General features: G+C 59.3%; 1 protein-coding gene across 1 annotated transcript in view; it reads left to right on the plus strand.

Annotated features, from left to right (window-relative positions):
* Window positions 1-895: 895 nt before the first annotated feature.
* The window catches only part of SYT6 (synaptotagmin 6), a 51204-nt gene continuing 37437 nt past the window's right edge, over window positions 896-14662 (plus strand). The window contains exons 1-3 of the mRNA XM_045816800.1: window positions 896-1067; window positions 11704-12052; window positions 13472-14030. Of these exons, the coding sequence (XP_045672756.1) occupies window positions 905-1067; window positions 11704-12052; window positions 13472-14030 (1071 nt within the window). The 5' untranslated portion in view covers window positions 896-904. The remainder of the gene's footprint in view (window positions 1068-11703; window positions 12053-13471; window positions 14031-14662) is intronic.

Raw genomic sequence — 14662 nt, forward strand, 5'->3', positions numbered from 1 at the left:
GACCTCAGGCCGCAGTTCCCGGAGTGCGGTGCTGCCTCAAGTCCGGCCTCCATCCTCCCGTTTAGTTCTGGCTCCCTGGCCTTCGCTACGCTTAGCTGCGACATACATTCTCTCCCCGGTGTGGTACGGAGACAGGGAGGTGGGTCTGGTGGGAACCGAGCGCCCTCTGGAAATGCCCCCTATTCCTGTTCACCAGAAACTTTCCCCTCCGGTTGCCATGGAGAGAGACGGCCGCTGCTCCCGTCGCCATGGCAACGCGCGGGTACCGCGGACCGCAGGATTGCGGGGCTCGGGAAGACTTTTTGCAGTTCGCAATGCCGCGCAGTCGGAGGGTCTCCTGCCCCCCGAAACCGGGACTTGGAGCAAATCGACTAACTTCTCGCGTCAGGGACCCCGGCCCAGGTCCTCCGGCCCCCAGCCGGCCGGCCTTCTCTCCGAGGGCGTTCGTCTGCCTCGTTGCCACTTGTGCGGCCTGTGGCAGTGCCCCCCGTGTTGTCGCCGCCACTGTCTTTACAGCCCCGGGCCGCGCGCGCAGCTCGGGCAACACTGCGCTCCCTCGCGGAGGGGGGTCGGGCCGGGCCCGGGCCCGAGGTCACTCGCGCCCGCGACCGCGGAGCCGGGTCCCCGCACCCTCCGGCAGCGGGACGGCCGGGCGCCACCCCTCGAGCCCGCGCGGACGCAGGCCGGTCGCTGCGTGCAGAGGGGGCGGCCGTGAGGCGCCAGACTCGCCAGCTGCCGCGGGATGCCACGTGAGGGGCGGGGGCCCCGCGGGGAAGTGATTAAAAGCCGAACGGAGGCGCGGGGGGGCCGCCGCGGGGAGGGTCGTCTCGGGCCGCCCCGCCCCGCCCCAGCCCGGCCGTGGCGCGCGTTCGGCGGCGGCTCGGAGGGCGGGCGCGTCTGGGGCATGAGCGGGGTGCGGGGCGCCGGGGGGCCTCGGTGCCAGGCGGCGCTCGCTGTCCTGGCCTCGCTGTGCCGGGCCCGGCCGCCCCCTCCCGGGCTGGACGTGGAGACTTGTCGGAGCTTCGAGCTACAGCCCCCGGAGCGCAGTCCGAGCGCGGCCGACGCAGGTACCGCAAACCCCGGGGCCCGCTCCCCTCCCGGAGGGTCGCCCTGGCTGCCCCCGATCCCCACGACTCCGGCCCCGGGGTCCCCGGAACCTGGAAGAGAAGTCGGCTCAGGACTGTGGATTCGCGACCAGCCGCGACCAGGGTCCTGGCCCACGGCTCGCAGGGCGAATGGGGCGACGCGAAGGGGGCCCGCAGGAGAGAAGCCCCCTGCCCCCTGCCCCCTGCCCCCTGCCCCCTGCAGGGGACCCCGCGGAAAGCCGGGCTCCGGGGTGCGGCGGCCCTCGGGGCTCTGTTTCCCTCGCGTCTCCCCTCTCGCCCTGCGGGCCGCCCGCCAGGGAGGGGCCCGTGCGGCGAGCAGGGGACCAGGGACGCCCCGGCCGAGGAAACCGGCCGTCTCCTCGCGGATGTGGAGGTCCCCGGGCCCGTCGGCCCGTCCGTTTGCTCTCTCGGGGAACGCGGCCCGAGCTCCCGGGGTCTCTCGGGGACAAACTTGGGTCTGCGGCTGGCACGAGGGCTGTGCGTCCGGGCGTCTCTCCGGCTGCGAGTGGCTCCCTGCGCTTCGGGGGGGGGGGGGGGCACGGGGGGCGGGGGGAAGGTGTCGCAGCCCCCGCCCCCGCCCCCCGCCCCCGCCCCCTGGAACTCGCTCGCTCGGGTGCTCTGACTCACTCGGACTCGCGGCCGGCGCGCGGCTGAGTCGGTGCCTCTCGCCGACTTCGCCCAGCGGGCGCCTCCTGCCCGAGCGGCGCGGACGCTGCGCAGCCCCGGGCGGCCGCCGAGCCCAGGCGGGAGCCCGAACCGAGTCGAGCTCGCCGGAGCCGGTGAGTCCGCGGCCCGGCGCGCAGCTGCGGCGTCTCCGCGGAGTCGCGACAGCGGCAACGGCGGGTCGCGCCCTGGCGGCGGGAGCCGCGGGCGGGTGGGCGGCGAGCGGCCGGCGGCCCGGGCGTTCACCTGCCCGGCAGAGCCGTGCGGCCACGCTCGCCCGCGGCAGCCCGGCTTCTTTGTCCGGGTCCCGACGTCCGGAGGGTCCCGGGCGGGGGGGAGCGCCAGGTCGCCTTTCCTCCGCGGCGGGGCGTGGGGTGCAGCACGAGGCCTCGAGAGAATGCGGAGTGGGGGCGGGGAGGTCCTGCGGGGACCGAGGCGCCGGGGCGCCTGGCGCTCCGCAGCCTCCGCCGTGCCGGCCCGACCCGACCCCGACCCGGATCCCGGTGGCGCGGGGCCGAGGGGTCTGCGGAGGGGGCCCGGCGGCTTCGTACGGCAGGCGGGGGAACGAGGCGGGGGGGGGGGCTGCAAAAGGCGGGAGTTTCGTCTCCACGCGCTTCTCCTGGGACCAGAACCCCCAGACTGGAGCGGCGGCGGTGCCAGGAGCGGGTACAGGTGGTGCAAACCCTCCCGGGGCCCTGTTTTCGCGCGAGGTTAAAGGTCAGAGGTACAGGGAGGTCCTGGGTTAGGGAACAGGCCTCCGGGCATGGAGGAGAGAGGAAGGCAGCAGCGGGTCTGGGGGGAGCCGTTCGCGAGTGAGGGGTTTGTCCAGCACGGGGCGGGCCCCCCTCAGCCCTGTGTGCTGTAGTCGGGGCGCTGGGCTCTCTCTCTCTGTGGCCTGGGCAATGTCTCATCGATGGGCTGACTCCTACAGCGGAGAGACAAAGAACTTTCAGAGGGTGGCACAGTGGTGGAGGTTGGAGGGTTTGATTCCTCCTCTCGGGAACCCTCAGACCAGATTAGACCCAGTAAGTATTATCACACTGGCTCTGCGGTGCCCTCACCTCCGACACCAATGCCCGGTGCCTACTGGACACCGGCCTTCCCCAGGTAGGCGTCACTTCCTCATCAAGTGCTCCCAGCCCCATTCCATCCTTCTCCCTCCAATGATGCTTCCCCGGTGGGGCCCTTAATGCCGGTCCTGAGTCCTCAGACCCCAAAGGGAATGATGCAAGGCGAGGACGCACCTGTCCAGGTCTGCCTGGGGTGGTGGCTACCCCTCCTGTCTGCCCCGGGGCAGAAATGCAGGGTGTGGGTGGCTGGGGGTGGGGGATGTGGGTGTAGCACATCCAGTAGCTGGAGGCACCGGCCTCCTGACTCCAGAGGGACACGGCGCAGTCTGGAGTGACAAGTACCTACCTGGATGCCAGGCGGAAGGTGAGAGAAGGCTGAGGAATGAGAGCGGGTGGTTCAGATGAATCGGTCTGCCCCCCCACCCCCACAAGGCTGCTCCAGAAAGTGAATTTGAGTGGCAGCCCTGAGGAACTTTCAACTTTTGCTGCTGAGTCACAAGCCTCAGGAAGCCTGGGGGTCAAGAAGAGGGGCTGAAAGGGCTGGGGGTGGAGGGAGAAGGAGGTCCTCAGTCAGAGCAGAAGGAAGAAAGAGGTTGAGAGCTGTTGCTTCAGGGTCTTGGGGTTTAGGTGAGCGCAGGGTCTGGGGAGAGGCTGTGGCGCTCGGGCCCAGGGCCCCAGGTATCTACCTGCCTCCCAGCCTCCTCCTGGCACTCCAGAGCCCTTGCCAGGCTGCAGACTCTCCAGTCGGACTCTGCTGAGGGTCTTTTTTTTTTTTTTAATTATTTGCAGTGGCACGAAAAATGCAAGTGGCTAGCACACACTCAGTCCCCTTCCCCATCTCACCTTTGCCCTGTTTCTTCCTGCTCTGGGTAGGTCTCTGGTCCCTGGGATTCCTAGAAACGCCCTGAGACTCCACACTCGGGATGCGGCGTCTACTCTCACTCGCCGGGGCAGCCCTCTGGGCCAGGCGGGGTCTGTGCTGGGAGCTTCCCCGGGCAATCGCAGTCCGTCAGACCCCAGCTTGGAACCACCTCAACCCACACTGTCCCGGCGAAACGCAAGCTCCTTTTCTCTTTTAAAAAACTCTAAAGACAAAGGTCTGCTTTCTTCCGTAATACCCTCCCCTGACCCCACCGGGGGACTCTGACAGGCGGTTCTCCACCCTTTTTTCAACTTTTTCTGTAGGACCAGTTGCGGTGTGTTGGGTGTGAGTAGCGTGCGTCTGGGTCTGAGGTTAGTAAGCAGAGAGAGGTGCAGAGGTGTTCTGGAAAGTGCAGGAAGCTGACGGGAGACGCTGAGCCGCCTTGCCTCTCCCAGGCTGGCATCCAGCGGTGGCTCGCTCCTGCTTGTGAATGGCCGCGAGATATATGTGCTGTTTGCTCGCTTCTCTAATGACTCTGGAGATGCTCCATGATTCAGTCCCCTGGCTTTGAAGTAGGTCGTTTGCACACAGATAATATTTGTCCCGCCTGTGATGGAACAGTAAATGCACAGCATTTCATCAAAACACAAAAGTCCTGCCCTGGCTGGTGTGGCTCAGCGGATTGAGTGCCGGCCTGTGACTCAAAACACAAAAGTCTTGTTTCTGTAGCGGAATAATCAGTCACCCCCTCTCTTCTCGCTGGGAAGAAGGCATTCCCTAGATTTTGCCTTCCTTTGAGGATTGTGTCAGGAGAATCTTGCACGGCGCTGTCCTGACTCTGTGGTGTGTCTTGAGCTTCAGGGTTCTAGAACCAGGGTCCAGTAGGTAGGGTCCTTGGACTCACGTTCTAGAAGTTCTCTTCTCCTAACCGTGGGAGCTTTGAGAGGGGGGAAGGCAGGTTCGGAATGCCCCACCCCTCCAAGCTCTGTACAAAAGATGTTCTCCTCCGACTGTTCTCGTTACTCTGAGCTCCCTGGCCACAGAACTGGGCACATAACACGTGACTGCAGATCCTTAGGGCTGAGACTAAGGCATCTGGAACTCAGACTGAGTGGTCTCTTGAGGGTCTGTGTCCAGGTGTCTGGAGTGGAGGAGAGACCTGCTGGAGCTTGGAGTCCTCCCTGCTGGTCCCGCTCAGGAAAAGCGGGCCCTGAGGACGGACAGACTGGGGGGGGGCCACAGTCCGGAAGTGAAGCCAGAGGGGCCTCGGAAAGTCCGGGTGAGCAGGGCATCCAGCTCTGGATGCCTCCGTGTCCGACACCACCTCAGCCCTCCCTCCTTTCCACGGCCGATCTGTTTCTGTAGCTCACACGGACCCAGGGAGACCTTTCCTCTGAGGAGTGGCAGGTATAAACGGGAAGAGAGGTAAAGGATCTTTCTGGCCCTCTGTCTGCCCCTCCACCATCACCCCGGCCCTGATCTCCACATCCAGAGGGACCACACGCCCTGCCCAATCAGGCAGGAAGGTCCAGTCATCATCTGCCAAAAAAATAATACTAACAATTGCTAAGCGAATGCCAGTACTCTGCTGGCTGTGCCACTCCACGTTGGTCTCCGCGTCATCTCCGAATCCCTTAATGAGGGTGGAAGCGGCCCCCCGTCATAAAGCTTGTGCGGCCGTGATTAGCCCGGCATTGTCTCTCCCCATCACGGCTTTTGCAGGAGCATTAATTCCTTCTCTGTCTGGACTCTGCTAATTATCCCCATCGGTACTTTGGCCTGGATCTCTGAAAGAAGGAAAGACAGCAGAGTCTCTCTGCTCCCCCCTCCTGCTAACCCGGAATTTTAATTACACCAGGTTCTCCTAATAAATTTACAAGCCACAGCCGAGCTCATTATTAATGGACCACATCTGTGAGCCTCTGAGCAGCAGAGCCCCGGTCTCCACAACACAACACACACGCACACACTCACACACACTCAGCTCTCTCTCAGGTGCGTCTCCGCGAGAGACTTCCCAGCGGCCATCCGTTGTTTGCCTGGAGGCTGATGGAGAATGCACAGCGTCTCCCCTTTCCAGGGAAGAAGGAAGGATGGGGACGAGGACGTTGGCCCTCATCCTAGTCTCCAGGGCTCTGCCCAGGTTTGCAGCATCAGGTCATAGAGCAGAGGCTGCCCCCCGCCCTTCCCCGATTGTAATGAAGACATGCCTCCTCACTTCCTCTGCCCAGCCTTCAACCTGGCCGTTCTTTAGCTCAGCCTCCAGTCCCCTCAGAGGCCTGGCTCAAGAGTCTGGACTTTGGCATCAGAAAGTCCCAGGTTCAAATCCCAGCTCTTCCACTTAACATGATGTTCTCTTGAGCAAGTTTCTTAGTTAATGTCTCTAAACTTAGTTCATTTATCTTTGAGACGTGAATAATAATTTCTTAGGGAGGCTTTAAAGATTAAGTGGGATAACGTAAGGGGGTGCAATGCAGACCATGTGGAAGTAACAAATAATGTTACTAGGGTTCATATTGTAGTAATGGTGCCTAGTCTTCTCCATTCCCAGACCAGGCCCCCTTCCCCTGTGTGAGCCCCTGTGCCTCTGCGTTTGGTCTCTGGGTTGTGCTTGTCTGTCTCTGCCTGCGTCTGAGCGGCAGCCCTGGGCCCACCGGCTCCCGCTGTGCCTGGCCCAGCACCCGCACCTCTGAGGGTCCACCAGCCCCAGCCTCAGCCCCGCAGGCAGCCCTCTCCGGCTTCGAGGGGAGCAGGGAAAGCAGTCCTTTCTTTCGCTTCCTCATCCCAGTTTATCTTTTCAATTATAATCTGTTAACGAAAATGCCTGTTACTGTTACAAAATGGATTTTCCCGACATGCAAGCCCATTAGAAAAATGGAGACAATAGCAAGCGATAAGAACTGCCGATGAATCCTGATGCTGTGGGGGGAGGGAAGGGGCGGGGCACGGGGCTCTGTCTTCGGAGACAGAAGTGTCAGTCCGGGTAGGGGCAGGAGGAGATAAGAGAGCCCTGGATTGATCACCTAGCATTTCCCAGGGACAGAGCCATCACCCCTGCCAGACTGTCCCACTTAGGGTGACAAGCAGGTCCCGCCCTGAAGGTCTTCGGGGAGACCTTAACTTCCTAGTGGGGGAGAGGGGCCTGAGGTCTCTCTGACGCTGTGCCTCTAGTCTGGTGTCCCCTTCCGCTGCCCCAGAGGGTCCCGCTTTGGGGCCACTCTGTACACAGCAAATGATTATCCTCCACCAAAAAAGCAAAGCGTGAAGAACAACAGCAGTGTGCGTTCGGGGAGCTTTTACCACGTCCTGGGAACTGTGCTCAGGCTTAGTTTAGTTCATGTTCATGGTGATTCTGCGAAGGAGGGAGCATGAGAACCCCCATTAAACGGAAGAAGAAACCAAGGTTTGGAGAAGTTCAGTAACTTGCCCGAGGTCACACAGTTAGAAACGTGGGTGGACGTGCCCTGTGGTGGTTCTGGGTCTGGTGCTCCCCGGGCACGTCTGCCGTGGGTCTGAGCCCCAGTGAAGTCCACTCTCCCAGCCGGCAAAGGAGCCCTGGGCCCCTCCTCAGGCCAGGTCACCGGCTGTTTCCCAAGCCCAGTTCCAGAGCTCTTTGCTCGCCCAGAGGCTGCTGGGTAATTGCGCAGTATGGTTTCCCACACCCGGTGCCCCCCAGAAGACTCATGCCTCTGACACCTGAAGCAAGATGTGTCACACCTAGCACTGAGTCACCGACTTCTTTTCCCCAGTTTCCGAGAAAACCTTGCAAAAGCACAGCAGCTTGTCAGTTATTGACTCTTCTTCCCCGATTTTCCTTTGGAGCTCCCTCCTGTTCACCGGTAGCAACAAAACCAGTGACAGTAACAACAAGACAACCGGACAAGTAGTGAGCAAATGAGTATCGACAGAGAGACGTGGAGATGCGCGGGTCCTCATGTTGTGCGCATTATATCTTGCGCTATCGAGAGACCTGGCTATATACCAACTACATTATTTCTGCTAGCACGTTTGTTCCTGGTTTGAATGACGCAGTTGAAGCCACCTCTGTGCCCCGGGGTTCATGGCTTGCAGGTGTCCTGCCAACAAAACAAATTTCAAAACTAGGGGATATTTAAAACTAGACTTGGAGGAAGGAGACACTTCTAGTGGAAATAGCTAATATTTATGATGTTGCTTCCCATTTTCCAGGACAGCCCCTCAGCACTTTTGATATAGTTTTGATCTCAGTGAAACCTCACAATGCCCCTATGAGGCAGACACTGTCATTATACCCATTTTACAGATGAGGAAACTGAGGCCCGGGGAGGTTAAGTAGCCTGTCGAAGCCAGACAGTTTAAAGCCAGTGAGAGCAGACTTGGAATGAGCCCAGCGTGACTCTGGGCCGTGCTTCTTTCTCTCCAGGCTGAATGGAAAATAAAGAAGGGAGAAGATGGGGGAAGAAGACTAATATTTAGGAAATACTTTGTCTTGCCCAGTGGGCTCTCACCCTCAGTAGAGGTGTACCTTTCTTCTGCCATGAAGCTAGTGCCTGGAATATATACGAAATGCACTGGGTCAGGACTCACACAGTGGCTGAGCTGACCATCAAAATTTTATCTGCCTCCCAGGGCTGTGGGTCAAACAGGACATAAGTGGGGAAAAGGCTTTGAAGGCTACTCATGCGCCTGGGGTTTCCTAGAGGGCAACATGTCCTGGCGGGTGGCCCCAGTGGGCCCAGGGTAGGAGGGCACATGTCCTAGGTGACGTGGGCCTTTGCACACAGTTCTTAGGCCTCCAAGACCGACCTTTCCCAGCCTCAAATTGCCTTTCATCAGGCTGGCTGCGTTCAGGGCCATATATAGTGATCTGAAGGGGCTGAGTCCTGGGCAATGATGCCCTGCCCTGGCCTAACCCTGCTCCTACCAGCCGTGCTCACCTCCATGGGTCCCCTGTGCAGGCGGACCCCAGAACCTGGTTCTCCCCCAACTGCCTGCCCGTCAGGGGTCCTGGCAGAAGATTCTGTGGGCGCCCCCCCCCACCCCGGCATGGTCTTATGTAGTCAGTATTGAGTGCAGGGTGCTGATTCTCAGTAATCCATACCCTGGCCTCCCAAACAACTTCGAGGGAACAGCAGCCGGGTCACGTGGAGCGGCTTTCGAAATGGCAGCTACACCGAGGAGAAATTGATTCCCTCGGCCCACCCCCTGCCCCCACCCCTCTTTTCATTTATGAATTCAGTGTTTTGTTTTTTTTTGTCAGGCTGAGCATTTAAATGCACTTTGTGCTCTCTGGATTCCCCCGTTCCTTCCCCTTCCTCATTAAAATTCTAATTATTACCAGAGCAAGTAAGATGTACGATCAAAAGAAAGCCAGAGCCCTAGAAATACCTTTTGTTTTAAGATGACTCACTGCGGAGAAGGCACCCAGGGCAGCTGTGACAGAGAGCAGAGAGGGTGTAGAGGTGGCCAGATGCTCGGAGCGGGGACGCGTCTGTCTGGTGGGTGGCCCTCGAACCTCAGTCGCACCACTTAGGAGCCGTGTGACCCTGCGCAATCTGTCGAATCCTCAGAGCCTCTGCGTCCTCTGATAGTAACCATTCCTCCTTCCATGGACAGCATGACATTGGTGGATACACAAAAAGCGCTTCATGCCTTGGACATAGTAATATTCAATAACTTGACTAGATCCAATACTATTACTGTCAACCTGTACATATATTAAGATTTTGGTGTCTTTTTTTTAATCCTCACCTGAGGAATGCTTTTTATTGATTTGAGAGAGAGAGAGGAGAGAAAGAAACATCGATGTAAGAGGGAAACATCGATTAGTTGCCTCCTGTACTGCCCCAGCCAGGGATCAAACCCCCAACCCGAGTGTGTGCCCTGACCTGGAAAGGAAGCAGCATTCCGGTGTGCGGGACAACGCTCCCACCAACTGTGCCACCCGGGCAGGGCTTGATGTCTTATTTTTAAGACAATAAATAAATGTTTTAAACATCTGTTGTGTTTCTCTCTCGTGCCCCTGAGGTGCGTGCACACCACGTCGGAGACTGTGAGTCTAGGAGTTGCCTTAGAACCAGCCTTCCTGGTCCCTGGCAGACTCTGGGGGAAGGACGGGCCCCAGGTCCTTTGGCCAAGGAAAGGCCCCGGTGTCTCTGTGCAGGGGCTTGGGGGTTGGTGCCAGTGGCCGAGGACTTGAGGGTTGTCTGCTGTTAGTCCCTAGTCATGAAGGTGGTAGTTGATCAAGGCCATTGCTTTCCAGCTAGGGAGTCGGAAGGCAGTACCGGCTCCCCGGAGGAGATGGCTGATGCTCTCACCTCCTTGTCAGACCCCCCGGATGGGGACGCCCTCCCTGGGCCTGTGTGTTATGAGAGTGCTCCGGGTCCCCCCAGGGGGGACCTGGCATCTTGGTACTCCAAGCAGAGCTTAGCACCTGGCACAAGGCAAATGCTCGGCAAATGCTGGTTGAGAGATAATTACAGCTTCTTTATGTGCCATTCATTCATCTACTCATTTATTCTCATGGGCCAGTTTCTATGCTAGGCCCTGAGTCAGGCAGATATAAAAACAGAGGGTTCCAGTCGCCTGCAGCTCAATCAGGGAGAAACAGGCTGGGACAGTGGCAAGAGCCCCAGGCAGGGCTGTGGGCCTCAGGCCCCCAATCCAGGCTCTGTGGCTGACCTGTGACCCCAGGCGAGCCCCTTCTCTGGACCACTCCTCTTATCTGCAGAAGCACAGCCTGGCCTCAGTGATTTCAGGGTCGCTTCTCACCTTAACAAAGATTCTTAAGGCACTGGGACAGGGTAATCCCGAGGCTGCAAACTCACAGGCCTGCAGGGGCCAGGTGGGGAACAGGGAGGAGAGTTGGTGAGGACACGTCCTTCCAAAGGGAGTCACCCGTGCCCACCATGTGTGAGTTCAAGGGCGGGTACCAAGACATCTGTCCTTTGCCAAAGTAGCAAAAAACCCGGTGTGATGCTTGTAGTGGTGGAATTTCTCAATTTCCCAATCACCATGCAAGCTGCTGGACAAGGCTTCTCTGCTGGGTAGTCAGCGACCTTCATGCGCACCTTCGGGGGGAGAGAGTGTAGTGGGGGCTTCCTTGCTTCGGAGCCTTCGGGCCTCTCCACTCAGGTCTTTCCTGGAAGTGCGGTGAGAGGTCTGCTAGATCCTTCCTCCCAGAGGGGGGTGTCCTCACAGCTCCCTGGGGACACAGACACCCTCTGCGGACGGGGTGGCCTGGGGGTGGGGCAGCGAGCATCCACCTTTGAGCCAATAACAACATTCAAAAATGCCAGTTTTACAATGAAACTCTCAAATAGCCACAGGAATGGGAAAAAAGACAGCTACAGGGGTCATTTGTACTTAGCTTCGAAATAAACTGTGTGGATTGGATTCCAACTTAATGCAAGTGTTTGTGGAGCCTACTATGCGCCGAGTTCTGAGTGTAGAAGATGCACTTGACCTAACCGGGGCGCTCAGAGCAATCATGAGCTATCTCATTCACTTCGACTCCGGGAGGATTTATGGAGCTCCTGCTCTGGGCTTGGTGGGGGTGGGGCAGGGAAGAGGATGGGCCAGTACCTGGAGCCTCTGGTCTCCAAGGCCACTCAGCCTGTTGAGGAAGAGAGCTGCGCACGATAATGACTCTGCTCCAAGTCTGGCCAGTGTGACTGCTCTAATAGAAATTCAAATAGCATGCAAATGTGAATGCTTCGCAAATGTGCACATTTGCTGAGGCTGTTACAGAAGTCACTTTCCTTTTCCTCGGACATGCCAGCCATCGGTAGGGAGTTCCCCAGGCCCGTGGGGAGGTGGTGGGGGTGTAAAGTCAGAGCTGGGAAAGGCGAGTGGCCTGGGGAGTGTCAGCCCTCCAGCCACCACTCCTCCGCCTGGGCAGCATTCTCACGACCACTCTTTTCTCTTCTTCCGTCTTCGTCCCTTGTGTGTGCTCCCTCTCCCAACCCCCTGCCCGGCTTCCCCCTGCCTCTGTGTGTCCCTGCCTGGCTCCCGCCGGGGGCAGGCACCTCTGTCAGCCTCCTTGCAGTGGTGGTTATTGTGTGTGGTGTGGCCCTGGTGGCAGTTTTTCTCTTTCTCTTTTGGAAGCTGCGCTGGACGCCCTGGAGGAACAAGGAGGCCTCCAGCCCCTCTTCTGCTGACGCGCCCCTGGGAGCCTTGCAGAACCCCCATTCCAGAGGCAAGATGGCAGACAAGCTGAAGGACCCCCACTCCCTGGGCTTCCTGGAGGCGGCCGTGAAGATCAGCCACACGTCCCCAGACATCCCGGCCGAGGTGCAGATGTCGGTCAGAGAGCACATCTCGCGTCACACGCGGCTGCAGAGACAGACCACAGAGCCCACGTCATCCACCAGGTGAGGGGTGGAGCCCCCCTCCCTAACCCTGCACCTGCACATTCCCTTGTTCAGGAGAGAGGTCCCGGCCTGCGAGGGCCACAAGTGAGCTCCGAGTGGAGAGCGTTTCAGATCATGCAGTCCATGTGGGCGATCAGCTAGAGGGTGGGCCAGCAAAGACCTCAGGAAAGGGGGACCTTTTGGGTGGGGTGCCGTGTGTGTGGTGTGCACCGGGATGTGAGTGGGTGGGCGGGCGATGTGGGTGTTTGGAGGGAAAGAAAGACATCCCGTGGAGGGGAGAGAATACGCAAAGGCCTAGAGGCATGAGAGTTCACAGGGCATCCAGGGCTATGTCAGCAGAGCCTCGGAGATGCAGTCTGCAGGGCACAGGAGACAAGGTGAGAGCGTCTCACCGTTTGGGAACAAGGGTCCCTTCATAGCCTTGGGCAGAGTTCTCTGCATGGCAGCGATCGAATGCATGGCGTTCTGTAACTGAAAAAGCAAAACAACCGCCACATAACGACAAGAACCTGCTCTAAATCCAGAAACCCTTCTAAAAGAAGCGATGCGTGCAGGCATGAGGCATTGTGTTTGTTCACAGCGTAGGGCTCCTGTGGGTTCCTGGGGCCCTGCGGTGCCCTGCCCCACTCCCAGCTCTCGGGGAACCAGCCCAGAGAAAGGAGGCCAGGAACCAGAGTGCGGGGCCCCACTTACAGAGTCTACCGCAGGACCGTGAGCGAGTTGCTCGTGTCTCCCCAGCTTCGCTCTCCCCAACCCTAACATAGAGCTGACGACTCCTAGGGCTGCTGTGAGGAGCCCGTGAAGGAATCCGAGTGACAGTGAGAGCTAAGGATGTCACTTAATACACATCGGCCCTGTTCGAGCAGGCGCTTCGGATGTGGGAGCTCATTTCGTCCTCACAGCCACCCCGTGCAATTGTTACTGTTGTTATCCTCATCTTATATCAAAGAGACGTTAAGTAACTTGCCCAAGCTCCTATGGCTAGACAGGGCAGAGCCAGAATTACCCTCTCCAGTCTGGCTGCAAAGCCCAGTAATGTGAGCTCTGGTGATGGAGGGAGAGGGGCGTGGCGGGGCAGCCGCCAGCCATATCCAGGGGAGGAAAGGATGGTCCTCCTCTTGAGGGATCTCAAGGTTTAACGTGGGAACCAGAGTCACGTCTCCTGGGGAAGAAACCTAGAAAGAGGTTAGTTAGCAGAAAGGCAGGGGAAATGATAATGGCTGACATTTAGTGAGCTTACTATATACCCGACCCCACTGCAGCCACTGTACATATACTAAGAGGTGTACCGCGCACAATGACATGCGCACGACGTGCGTGCAGGGGGAAAGGGTGAGCCGGGCCCCCGTTGGGTCTGCCTGCATCCAGTCCGGCTGAGCGCTGACCACGCCCCCTGCGCCCTCCCCCGCCCCCCGCCAGGCACACGTCCTTCAAGCGCCACCTGCCCCGGCAGATGCACGTCTCCAGCGTGGACTATGGCAACGAGCTGCCGCCTGCGGCGGAGCAGCCCACCAGCATCGGCCGCATCAAGCCCGAGCTGTACAAGCAGAAGTCGGTGGACGGGGACGATGCCAAATCCGAGGCGGCCAAGAGCTGCGGGAAGATCAACTTCAGCCTGCGCTACGACTACGAGACCGAGACCCTGATCGTGCGCATCCTGAAGGCCTTTGACCTCCCCGCCAAGGACTTTTGCGGCAGCTCTGACCCTTACGTCAAGATCTACCTCCTGCCCGACCGCAAATGCAAGCAGCAGACGCGGGTGCACCGCAAGACCCTGAACCCCACCTTTGACGAGAACTTCCACTTCCCGGTGCCCTACGAGGAGCTGGCGGACCGCAAGCTGCACCTCAGCGTCTTCGACTTCGACCGCTTCTCCCGCCACGACATGATCGGGGAGGTCATCCTGGACAACCTCTTTGAGGCCTCCGACCTGTCCCGGGAGACCTCCATCTGGAAGGACATCCAGTACGCCACGAGTGTGAGTACAGCCTGCCCTCTGGGCTTCTGGAAGATTCCTGGTTCTGGGTTGAGCAGGGTGTGCTCACACCCCCTGACCCCTGGAGGCAGATGGGCCTTCACCCTTCAGGTTATGAAGGGGGAGTGGAAACTGACCGGTGGCCCAGCCCACCCAGGGGAAGTCCTTGCACTCTGCCCCAGGTGGGCGGCACCAGAGCCCCCATGGGGGTGAGAAGGGAGGGGAATGTTTATTGCTTCCGATGGCCTGTTCCAGGTAATCCTCTCTACCTGTTAGGCCTCAGGGTTACCGACTACAGAGTACCGTTGTATGTCTCGTTGGTCGTGGGTGAGGACTGGGCCAGGCCCCTGGGCTGAACCAGACAGCAGCGTCCTGGAAAAGGCCGTCGAGGACAGGCTGCGTTGATTAGGATGAGCCAGGCTGTGCCGTGGCGGCGGTGGCAGTCTTGGGATCTGGTGGCTCAGAGCAGCGACTTCGGCCGGCGTGCTGTGAGGATTTTTAGAACACGCGCCAGCTGACTGTGTAGTCAGGGGCACCGACCTCTTCCCCCTTAGACTTTCAAATCAAAGAGTGACAACAGCCAACGCGACGATAGCCGTCCAGTGTGAGTGAGCCAAAATTACACCTATTTTTGG

This window comes from Phyllostomus hastatus, unplaced genomic scaffold (assembly GCF_019186645.2).
Source record: "Phyllostomus hastatus isolate PE091 unplaced genomic scaffold, TTU_PhHast_1.1 phas_scaffold_216, whole genome shotgun sequence".
Classification (NCBI taxonomy): domain Eukaryota; kingdom Metazoa; phylum Chordata; class Mammalia; order Chiroptera; family Phyllostomidae; genus Phyllostomus; species Phyllostomus hastatus.